This window comes from Onychostoma macrolepis, chromosome 20 (assembly GCF_012432095.1).
Source record: "Onychostoma macrolepis isolate SWU-2019 chromosome 20, ASM1243209v1, whole genome shotgun sequence".
NCBI lineage: Eukaryota > Metazoa > Chordata > Actinopteri > Cypriniformes > Cyprinidae > Onychostoma > Onychostoma macrolepis.
In genome coordinates this window covers 28,796,577-28,808,870 of record NC_081174.1, presented here as the reverse complement: position 1 = coordinate 28,808,870, position 12,294 = coordinate 28,796,577, and the positions used below count along the sequence as shown (strand labels likewise).

The window sequence follows — 12,294 nt, the reverse complement described above, 5'->3', positions numbered from 1 at the left end:
CCCAGCAGACAAAAATTCTAAAATAACACTTAAAGTATGTTAATATATTGTGAAATATTGCTTTTATACAACAATTATATACATAAATTAACCAATTAATATTAGAGAACTTACGTCCCCAGATGGAAAGCCAATAAAACACAAGGTCAAACGCAGTAATATTGTGCGCGCTTGGAATGTCAGCCAATCAAATTTGTATACAATAATAAACGGCGCGCAAAAATACTTGGTTTTGATTGGTCGATCTCTACGCTGTCTCTCTTTTCATGTACATTTATGGCCAAACAAATATATATAGTAAACAAAAGGATAAAAACGACAGATCATGTCCATGTGTTTTTGCCACAAAATTATGTTTTATTATGCACGGAAAGCTATCTCTCCAGCTCTCTCTCCCTCACAGACAGTTTGCACACACTTTGACATATTATATATACATATACTCTGACGATTTTATCAGTCACATAGTTTAACAACTTAAAAACAACATGACTTCTCACAAGCCAGGTAACAACAATGGCGCTGTTCGTGAAGAAAATTAACATGACCTTTCAATATAACTATAGACATTGCTGCCAAACACTATTGAGAGACGCACAGACTCTCTCTCTCTCATAACTCTAATAACTTATTATTAACTGTATTAACTGCATTAGTCTGCTATCAACGGCTCAAGCCTCCATTACTAGGTTTAAAATCACGTTTTGGAATTTGCAACGGAGGCATTGGATGAGATGCGGAAGAAATAATCCCACTCACAATAGCGATTTAAGTTGAAAAACCGGACGAATTCCTTGAAATATATCATCTGATCGATGTCCTGGGGTGTGGAAACCGTAGTATAAGCGGAATAATTGACTTCGGTCCGTTGAATTATTAGAAAAATAATGCACACCCGAGGTGTAACAGCCAATTTATATTATACTTATGCAAAATCCTGCTAGAAGATGCTAATTGTGATGGTATATGAATGAATGTCAGTTGTGTTGGGCAGGATTGCTTTTGCTTTTTTATGGTTTTATAAACAAAACCATCTTGAGTGGGTTTCTTTTCTTAGACATTCAGAACCAAGCCCGTGGTTCAAGGCCTGCTCTCAGCCTTGGGTGCATAAAATGATCCTTTGTAGCATGTGAATTGAGACGGAGCTTTTCATGTGTTCACATTCCAACTTTTAAACGCAGAAAAGGGAAAGAAGAGAATATTTGAGAAATAACAAGTCATTCTCACACACTCAATCTATGTTTTGAGTGTGTGTTTTATGCAGTTTTTACAAGTGGTTGTAACATCTCACAGAACATATCCAAGTCATATTTCACACCAAAATCAAATATGAAATTTCATTTTGCATGATAATTAAGCACCCTTTAGACCTTTTTTGCATATTAAAATATTATGCCTGTTGAATTGCCTTATTTTATAATGTAATAACCCTCTATTTCTGAAGCAGAGATGCTCATTCCTGCAACTGCTTGTGCATAAATGCACGTATGCTCATTTGTAAGGAAACTCATTATGTGTTCACCCAGTTCATTAAGTAATTGGTCTGTGGTTGTTTATGTGAGTGTTAAGGTTGTCCATTCAGGAGCCTTTGAGAGATGTATTGTTGTCAGGTTTCATGTTATGAATCCAGAATGAGATGTGCGGGTGAATCCTCATTGGTCAAACCCGCTACTCCACTGAAAGGCCAAAACACTTTGTCCTGCCCTGAATAATAATAATGGGAATAATGCCAATAAACCATGAGGAATAATTTACCGCGTCCTCCACAAAAGAGCAACTGTTTACACATTTGCCATTGACATCTTTTATTTTATTGCATTGGTATAAAGAGTAATTTGATGCTTCACCATAATTTTAACATTTGTAAAGGATGCAATGGAAAATTGGAAAATGGATCATGAAACTGAACAAGTTGTAAATCCAAATGTGGCACATTCAGCTGAGAGTTAAATGACTTTATTGATTCACTTAATTGAATTCAGAAAATATTCTGTTCACAGTGTATTCTATATACATTATGAATGTGTCTTATTTACTTTTGCTGCTTTAAATGGACTTGGTCAAATATATATCAGAACAAATGTTGTGATCTATTGCAGGGTGCAAAGATAATTTTGCAAACATGCGTTATGCTTTATTATCCACTCAGTTTGTTATGGAATAGGTTTTGTCTTTGACAACAGCAAAAGAAAATGCATTAGACATAAACAGACATAAATATTAAACAAGCAAGAATGTGTATATTCGATAGTGAGTTATATTAGCATTAGTTGAGAACATTTAAATAGGACATCAAGAAAAGTGAAAAGAAAGGTGTTGTCCAGCAGAGGACGCTGTTCTTCAAGGTGTAATATTTTTGGCTCTCCAAAATGACATACTAACCTGCACACCTACATCTTGAGTCAGAACCGTGAACATGTAATTGTAGTGATCTGATGATTTATTTGAAAGTGCACTCTCAGAAATAAAGGTACAAAAGCTGTCACTGGGGCTGTACCTTTTCAAAAGGTACATGTTTGTACCTAAAGGGTCCATTTTGGTACCTTAAAGGTACATATTAGTACTTAAAGTGTACATATTTGAACCTAATAGGTACAAAAGTGTACCTTTTGAAAAGGTACCGCCCCAGTGACAGCTTTTGTACCTTTATTTCTGAGAGTGTGGTTTATATATTTTCTGTGTATTTCTTCAGGTTGTAACATTGTCGTTTTATTTTGTACACCTTTACAATGCTTATTTCCTATAAAAATGCTTACAGCTTGATTACAGAAACATGGACTCATGTCCAAATCCCTGCAGGAGATAAAAACATAATAAACCCTAAACCAAAGTGGGCACCAATGTTTGATTTTCTGGTTTTACAGGGGTTTGAAGTACTTATCAGCTGGAGTACAGCTAAGCTAGTTTAACACAAATAAAAAACAGCAAGTTGAAGCTGCTTTTCCCCTTTTCACGTTTTCTTGCATATGAATTTTATTTTATCTTAGAAGAGGACAATTTTTCATGCAATGCATTTTGTTTGCATGCAAATGTTTTATATTTTAATTAAGTACTTTCATTAATGGCATAGTTCACTAAAAATTAAAATTTGCATGAAAGTATACTTACCCTCAAGGCCATCAAGATGTACATTAGATAAGTTTGTTTCTTCATTGGAGCAGATTTGGAGAAATGTAGCACTGCATCTTTTGCTCACCAATGGATCCTCTACAGTGAATGGGTGCCGTCAGAATGAGAGTCCACACAGCTGATAAAAACATCACAATAATCCACAAGTAATCCACACCACTCCAGTCCATCAATTAACGTCTTGTGAAATGAAAAGCTGCATGTTTGTAAGAAACAAACACATGTTTGGACTCTCATTCTGACGGCACCCATTCACTGCAGAAGATTGGTGAGCAAGTGATGTAATGATAAATTTCACCAAATCTGTTCCAATGAATAAACAAACTCATCTACATTATGGATGGACTAAAGGTGAGTACATTTTCAGCAAAATTTCATTTTTGCATGAACTATTGCATTAATTTATGTTTTCATTGTACTTGTGAGCATCAGAGGATTCGGTTTCAACATGTTTTGTTTGCTCTGTTTATTTTTAATGAGGGAGCATCCTCATCTCGATTCATTAGAGCTCTGTAGCAAATGATGAGTCAGTACAGGCCCTGATAAAAATATTTAGAGGCTCAATAAAAAAAGAAAAAGGCATCTGAAGTACCACAATCCACCACAAGGGAGCAGTCAGACTATGAACGGGAATGCAGAAAGGAACTTGTTCACTGGAGAATCACCTGCAGGCGCTTGAGCACAGGCAACTAAACCGTAGCAGTGGTTTACATAATGAACTGAAAATTGCAACAGAATGCACTCTTTTATATTATTGACTTAGATACTTTTTACTGGCATTGTATCTTGTCATATCGCTTTCTTCAAAAATGGACGTTTTTATATACATATTAGACCTAAACATGATTTGGTTTATGTTTATGGAGAAGTATATGATTGAAAGTATATATGCCATTCCTAGCTCCCACTGAAAATGACTTACAAGAGCTGCTGGTAGCTTTTTCCTATATGTTGAATGCAATGTCACTGCATGAAATAGTTACAAAGACTATTATTATTGTAAATGTGATTTGATTGATAATCACCTAAAGGATTGCACTCTGCAGTGTTTTCATTTTTATTCAAGAGATCCAGTGCATCTACATTTAATGTGTTTTTGGTTTAGGTAAATATTTGCTCATTACTTTGCTTGTATGGAGGGCTGAATTATGGTTCTTTTTTAAGTGTATCGGTTTCGTTCTTTGTCTATGTAATTTCAGCCACAACTGCATAAATGTTTGTGTGTGTGTGTGTGTGTGTGTGTGTGTGTGTGTGTGTGCGTGCGTGCGTGTGTCTCCATGTTTGTGTGACAAGAGGCTTCATCAATGAATGAGCCGCTGGGTTCATAGACGTAACGTGAAGACTCAAGAGCAAATGAAGATAAGGACAAACTCCTGAATTTGCATCACCAAAGATCAAACAGCTCTTCACTGAAATCAGCTGAATACTTCAAGTCTCCATAGATTGTCATATGATGCTCATTTGCATTGGAAAGGAGCTACAGAAATCTGCCACTGTGTAGTAAAAGAAATGCATTTAAAACACATAAACCTTTATTCACTGATACAAAATTCTGGTTACATTATTGTTCAAATGGTAAACACTTAAAATCACTTAGTAGCTTTTATAACAAGTCTTAATATTATGTTTTCTTTTAATTTTTATCTTTTGAAAAATGTGCTTAAATGCAACTTTAAGTTAAAACTGTAATTTTTTAACATTTGTTTGAAGTTTAATTTAAAAAAATTGAATTCTTGCTTTAAAAAATCAGATTTTTGAAATCAAATTATTAATAATAGGCTAATCGCAATTTATAATAATATGATTAATAAGAAATATCAAGTCTCATTTCTCATTGTCTTATAATTATTTATCTATTTTTAATTATTATTTTTCACACCTTTATTGTTGTTTGTAGCAGTTGATTTGGAGGTGCAATTCGCGTTTTAGCCAGCGCAGGGCGCGTTTAGCGTCACTTCCTGATGACCCGGAAGTCACTCATAGTGTGCTGGGGTAAATAAGCTGCGTGCGCTGTGTTTGGTAGCCGTTTTCATCCTTCTGCGTGTTCCGCTGTTTTTAATCGTTTTTAAAGTTGCTCTTTCGTTCAGAAGTGCTGTATTTTACGGGAGATGGGAGTCCCCGCGTTTTTCCGCTGGTTGAGTCGGAAGTATCCGTCAATAATAGTACACTGTCTTGAGGAGAAGGTGAGACATACTAGCATCTCATTAACTGTTTAATGAACTGCGTAATTAATCATTTAGTTATGCTCATATTGGTTGTAATCAAATGAGCCTTACGGTCCTGGCTCTCAGCTGTGATTTTGCTGTTTTTTTTACAGGTCGTATTTGTGTTTTTCAGTTCACGTGGTTTTAATTGCGGTTAATGTTTTGGTCGAACACACGTTTACTCTGGTTACGTTAAAGATGCGAATGTATGGTTGTGTCCCAAACACCTTGAAAGTTTATTACCTAGACAGCATTTATTTTTAGACTACCTACATGCATAAGACTGCTCGAACGACCAGCCAATCACAGACAATTATGCAATTTTTTAACAAGGAAGTGGGTTCAAGTACCAAATCAGTAACATTTCGCTTCAAAACGTGGCTGTAATGCATTGTAACTGAAGTAGTTCGAAAGTTTACTAGGTTTTGAGATTGCGATGGCAAAACATGTCCCATGTGACCCTGGACCACAAAACCAGTCATAAGGGTCAATTTTTCGAAATTGAAATTTATACATCATCTGAAAGCTGAATAAATAAGCTTCTGAGGGCAAGAATCTGAGGGTTCAAAAAATATTTAATATTAAGAAAATTGCCTTTTAAAGTTGTCCAAATGAAGTTCTTAGCAATGCATATTTCTAATCAAAAATTAAGTTTTGATATTTACATTAGGAAATTTACAAAATGTCTTCATGGAACACGATCTTTACTTAATGTCCTAATGATTTTTGGCATAAAAGAAAAATGGATAATTTTGACCCATACTATGTATTTTTGGCTATTGCGACTTAAGACTGGTTTTGTGGTCCAGGGTCACATTTAGGTTTTAATATCTTTATATATGTAAATAATCTTAAATTCTTCTCAGGCCAAGGAGTACAATGGCATTAAAATCCCAGTTGATACCAGCAAACCCAATCCAAATGAAGTGGAGTTTGACAACCTGTATCTGGACATGAATGGAATTATTCATCCGTGCACACATCCAGAGGACAAGTGAGATTTTCTCGTTAATGTATTTATTCGGTATGTTTTTAAGTGACTTTATTACAACAATATTTTAACTCTTTGCAGGCCAGCACCTAAAAATGAAGACGAAATGATGGTTGCCATTTTCGAATATATAGACCGTCTCTTTAACATCGTTCGACCGAGACGGGTTCTGTACATGGCAATCGATGGCGTGGTATGTATCGTCCTTCATAACATCTCTATTAGGCCTGGTTGACACTGCATGCACATTGTGCTTTCAGTGTATCTGCTGAACCTCTGTACAGAAAATAGTCATTTCTGGGTCATTAAATTGGATATTTCATTTAATAATGCACTTAAATTTAGGAGTTGGCCACTGGGAATTTCTACCAACTCTGGTGGTGAAATCGTAGTTACATTTTAAGTGCTAGAAACTAATATTTATGTCTTTTATTAAATGTTAAGTTTCTTTTAACTAGTTGGAAATTATATGGTTATAATATGACTCCATATGGAGTTCATAAAAGTTTGCTGAAAGGTAATAGAAAAAATAGAAGCTGGCATGACAAAACAAAGAATGACATTGATGCAGAATATTAGTACGTAGTTTATCAATTTGTTCTAACACCTGATTTATAAGCTGAGGACTCAAGTAAATAAAATGACCGTCGATAATCTCTCTAATATACTTGAAATAAAATCTCAGTACATTTATGCATACTGTAGTCAACAGTTTCAGTAACCATTTCTTGTGCTCCTCATCTGTGTTCTTGAATTGTTTGCAGGCTCCTCGTGCCAAAATGAACCAGCAACGCTCAAGACGCTTCCGGGCGTCTAAAGAAGGAGTGGAGCTTGTAGAGGAGAAAAAGAAAATGAGGGAAGAAGTTATTCAGAGAGGTGAGAGATGCTACACCTCTTTAACCATCACAACATCTATTAATGTTTGAGTTGCATGTAAACACTAAATGTGCACTTAAATTAGATTTGGTGTTTGTACATGTTCTGGTTTCCCAGCTTGATAGATGTTTCTCTTTTTAGGTGGTTACCTGCCATCCGAGGAAATAAAAGAACGTTTTGACAGTAACTGTATCACCCCTGTAAGTGTTCATAATTTTTGGATGGTTTAATGAAGTTGTGTCCTGTTTCCTTGTTCAAAATTTAAGGACTGCAGAATATCTTAGTCTGTGTTTTTTGTCAGATGTAATGAGTAGTTTTGTGTTTAGGGGACCGAATTCATGGATAATTTGGCCAAATGTTTGCGATATTACATCGCAGACAGACTGACCAATGACCCTGGATGGCGCAATATCACAGTAGGTCATATGACTCCTCAAATCAACTGTAACATTTGGAGTTTTTATTCTGCTGTGGGATGTAATCAATAAATAAATACTTTGTCATGCAGGTTTTCTTGTCAGATGCCAGTGTTCCCGGAGAAGGAGAGCATAAAATTATGGACTTCATCAGAAGACAGAGAGGTAGATCTGAGAATTTGGGTTATGGTCTTATTGTGAAAGTCTTATTGATTTGATTTGTTGTGATTTATTCATTGAAGCCTTTTCTTTTTCTGTTATTTTAAATGAGCAACTTATTCTAATCATGCAGATGCTTAAGGATAAGACTAATAATGTCTGAAATGTGACTAGCAAAGATTTTCATTGGTATAATATCTCATTTGGGTCATTTTCTTTTTCCAGCTCAGCCAAATCATGACCCAAACACGCATCACTGTCTCTGTGGAGCTGATGGTAAAGTGTTTTACCTTTTTAAAGTTTTAAAATGTTGAAATTGGCTGTGTATTTTAGTGAACAGAACTCTGAAAGTGTAACCAGGAAATTAAAATTGACCCTACATATTTTCTTACAGGTTTTTACTAGTCTTATTTATGAATCTAAATTTATTGGTGCTTTATTTTTTTGCAGGGATTAAAGTTCTCTGTCTCTACGACGGATTTCCGTTAACTGCAGGGTTACCTCCTGTCCTTAATGTCTTAAATTCATTAAATTCACTTCATGATTTTATGGCCGTAAATTACATTTCTCAAATAGTGTAATGTCTTAATTTTAGTTTAAATGGGTCTTAAATTAAAGGGATAGTTCACCCAAAAATGAAAATTGTCATTTACACACCCTCAAGTAGTTCCAAACCTGTATGAATGTCTTTGTTCTGCTGAACACAAAGGAAGATATTCTGAAGAATGTGGGAAACAGAGCAGTTCTGGGGCACCATTGACTTCCATAGTATTTTTTTTTCAAAGTCAATGGTGCCCCAAAACAGCCTGGTTACAAACTTTCTTCAAAATATATTCCTATGTGTTCAGCAGAACAAAGAAATTAATACAGGTTTGGAACTACTTGAGGGTGAGTAAATGATGACAGAATTTTCATTTTTGGGTGAACTATCCCTTTAAGGAAAGACTAGGCTGAGGGGTATGTGATCAAAGCCTGGAGTGGAGCGAAAGCGCGTTCCTCTCTCCACTCTAAGCATTCTGTGATCACTCAGCTGTGGGTCCACTCCGGGTTTTCCTTTCCCGCTCAAGGAAAAACTGCTACGGGTTCACTCCATTTTAAAAGTTATCAGGGATTAAAGTTTTCCATCGCTGCTTTGGATTTCTGTCAATTGGGGAAAAATGGGGAAAAAGACATGTAGTGCGTTGTTGTTGTTCTGGCGGCTCACCAAAAATCATCCCCGCCACGGCTGCAGCTTCTCACTGACAACATAGTAACGCCGCTCGCATCATTCACAGTCGGGTTATTATCAGAGAACACATAGCAGAACATGAATTTCGGGGCAGGACTGCGGCTATTAATAATTATACTCATTCCCACAGGTTCCGACGGAATGCATCACATTTGCACGTGCTTTTGAGTCTTGAGAGCTCACTCGCGCGCTCTCAGTTTCTGTGCGCCCACAGATCGCGATAAGTAGAGTGACGGCTTAATAATTTTTAAGGGAGTTTGCAAATGTGATATTGATTTAATACAACTGATCAATAAACAAGTACTGCATGCTCTATATCATCAATGAAAATAGTTCCAATTACAGTAACAGCTGAGCCGCTGCACATCTCTAAAAGCAAACACAGCGGTGTTTCATTCATGAATGAAAGTGCGTTTTTGAATGAATCTAGTGAGTCAGTGATTCATGATTACCCGTTCATAAAGAGTCACTTGCTTCATTTCTGAATGAATCAGCCATTCGAACGAATCAATTGAATGAATGATTCTGTGATTAAAATCAGTGACTTGCTGCCACCTGCTGGCGGTTTCAGTTTCATTTTTAGCGTATAATTTCAGTTATTTTAAGTCATTTTATATTTCTGTATTCAAAATTTTATATTTAAAACGTTAATCTCAACATGAATCTATTAATTTAATTTCACTCATGCCACCTCTGAGCCTCGTTAAACTTTTGAAAATGTACCTGCAAGCCACTTTTGTGTTCTTCTGTGCCACCTCTATAGTACAAATTAATTTTTTATTAATACTAATTTCACATGATTGGGAACTTATGTCTTATTCTGTTTCTTATTGTAATGTTTTAAATAGAAATTTTAAAAAGCTTATAAACATAAATTTTTGAATTTGACATGAAAAAAAATTTTGAAAATGCATTGCAAAGATAAAAAGAAAATACCCCTGTAAGTCACTTTGAGTCAAATGTCACCTCTTATTAAGAAGGCTAATTTTTGATCAGAATTTATTGTTGTTATTAACAAGCGCTCTAATTACAAGAAGAAAAAAAACTGCTCTTAAACTGGGTGTGTGACAGGTATGGCTGTGGAATGGGGTTTGGCTGAGGAAGATTTCAGTTTTTGCTTTAACCCCTGTTTTTATTATATTGAATTTGACTAATTTCCTAACTTGCTCTTCCTGTAATATGTTCACTTGACGTCTATGATACATGTAAATTTGCACTGCTAATAAGCCAATCACGTTCAGATGTTTCACAATCCAGTGCACAAATAATTAAAAGCCCTGTTCAACTTTTTTCTTATTCAAAAGTCATTTCACCTGAAGATATGTCTCAATGCTGTTGTAAATTTGGCACAACTTAAGTTTCATGATGACTTTAAGCTGCACAACATAACAAAATTTGTGGACTGATTTTGAGAGGGAATTATTAAATCTGTCTGGTTTTATTAGTATGTATAAGGGGATCTGATGCACAACATTATCCTGTAGTATTAATGCACTAAGTGGATGAATGAGGAAATGTATGTTGCCTTTGATTAGTCTGGAGAGGAGATACTTCAAAATATCAATCTGACTGAAAGCTTCCATTATTTACATTTATGAAGAACATTAGCTGCATGTTTATGTAATATAAGCGTTTTATCTTTTTGTACTTTCTGGAGTCACCATTCTCTAAAACTTTACTGGCTGAAAAGTATTATGAGCTGCCCATTTTAAAACAAGAGTTCAGTGAACTTTATAATTACAGGTTTAATTCTTTCTTTCTTTCTTTTTCAGCTGATTTGATCATGTTGGGTTTGGCGACACATGAACCCAACTTTACCATTATAAGAGAAGAGTTTAAACCCAACAAACCCAGACCCTGTGCCCTGTGTAGTCAGATGGGCCACGAGATCAAAGATTGTCAGGGACTGGCCCGAGAAAAACAGGGCGAGGTAATTGACTCATCCTCTCCATTCATTTATCACCTTAACTCTATGTATGAACTTATATTTTGTGTTTTCTCTCTCAGCATGATGAATTTGCAGACACAGTTCCAGGATCAGAACAGGAGTTCATATTCATCCGACTGATTGTGTTACGAGAGGTTTGTTTGTTCCATTTTAAAGAAATGGTTCACTCCGAAATGAAAATTGCTGAAAATTTGCTCAGCTTGAGGCATCCAAGATATAGAGTTTGTTTTTCAGATTTGGAGAAATTTGGCATTGCATCACTTGCTCAGCAATGGATCCTCTGCAGTTAATGTGGGTTACTTGCAGTTTTTATCAGCTGTTTGGTCTCATTCTGACGGCACCCATTCACCGCAGAGGATCTATTGGTGAGCAAGTGATGCAATGCCAAATTTCTCCAAATCTGAAAAACAAACTCATCTACATCTTGAATGGCCTGAGGGTGAGAGAATTTTCAGCAAATTTAAGTGTTTTATGCTTTTAACATAGTTTAAATGTGTCAGATTATTAGTAGTCTAAGCTAGATTTTTATATTTTATAAGGATAATGTGATGTTTGCATGTGCAAAATTTGCTGCCACAAAACCTGGGTAATGTGTGCTATGTTTGCAAAACCATATTGCTAGAAAACAGATAATATATTTTATCTGATTTTTTTTTGTTTGTATATCTTTTTTTTTTTTTTTTTTTTCCTCATCACAGTATCTGGAGAGGGAGTTAACAATGGCCAGCCTGCCGTTCCCATTCAACTTCGAGCGGAGTGTCGATGACTGGGTGTTCATGTGTTTCTTTGTGGGAAACGACTTCTTGCCCCATTTACCGTCTCTTGAGATCAGGTACACTTACAGAAGCTGCTTTATTTCGTTTGTCATTTTAGTGTGCTCTACTGTGAGTTCTGACTCTCATTTGTCTTCTAACAGAGAGGGCGCCATCGATCGTCTGGTTGGCATCTACAAAGATGTTGTGCATAAAACCGGAGTGAGTAGTTCCATGTCCGTGTATCCCATGTACTGTATGCTTGAAGTCAACATCAAATGGTTTTCACTTCTTATATTCAGTGACGTGACTTGATTTCTCCCTTCAGTCAATTCCAAATGGATAAAATGTATAAATAAGCTCTCTTTCTCTCTCTGTAGGGCTACTTGACAGAAAACGGCTTTGTCAATCTCGAGCGTGTCGAGCTCATTATGCAAGCCGTAGGGGTGGCAGAGGACAACATCTTCAAAAAGCGCAAAGACGATGACGTGAGACCACACAATAGATGTTGTTTGCTGTCAACACGGCACAGCGGAGGGCTTGTGACCTCTGACTCTTCACGCCGATGGTTATGTACAGAAATGTGCACTT

The 12,294-nt window shown here is 36.0% G+C and overlaps 1 protein-coding gene across 1 annotated transcript in view; it reads left to right on the top strand.

The window, feature by feature from the left end:
• Positions 1-5,079: 5,079 nt before the first annotated feature.
• The window catches only part of xrn2 (5'-3' exoribonuclease 2), a 32,884-nt gene continuing 25,669 nt past the window's right edge, over positions 5,080-12,294 (top strand). Inside the window, exons 1-13 of the mRNA XM_058755956.1 lie at positions 5,080-5,312; positions 6,200-6,327; positions 6,406-6,517; positions 7,089-7,200; positions 7,342-7,400; positions 7,527-7,616; positions 7,709-7,781; positions 8,001-8,051; positions 10,776-10,933; positions 11,011-11,085; positions 11,650-11,783; positions 11,868-11,925; positions 12,084-12,191. Of these exons, the coding sequence (XP_058611939.1) occupies positions 5,238-5,312; positions 6,200-6,327; positions 6,406-6,517; positions 7,089-7,200; positions 7,342-7,400; positions 7,527-7,616; positions 7,709-7,781; positions 8,001-8,051; positions 10,776-10,933; positions 11,011-11,085; positions 11,650-11,783; positions 11,868-11,925; positions 12,084-12,191 (1,233 nt within the window). The 5' untranslated portion in view covers positions 5,080-5,237. The remainder of the gene's footprint in view (positions 5,313-6,199; positions 6,328-6,405; positions 6,518-7,088; positions 7,201-7,341; positions 7,401-7,526; positions 7,617-7,708; positions 7,782-8,000; positions 8,052-10,775; positions 10,934-11,010; positions 11,086-11,649; positions 11,784-11,867; positions 11,926-12,083; positions 12,192-12,294) is intronic.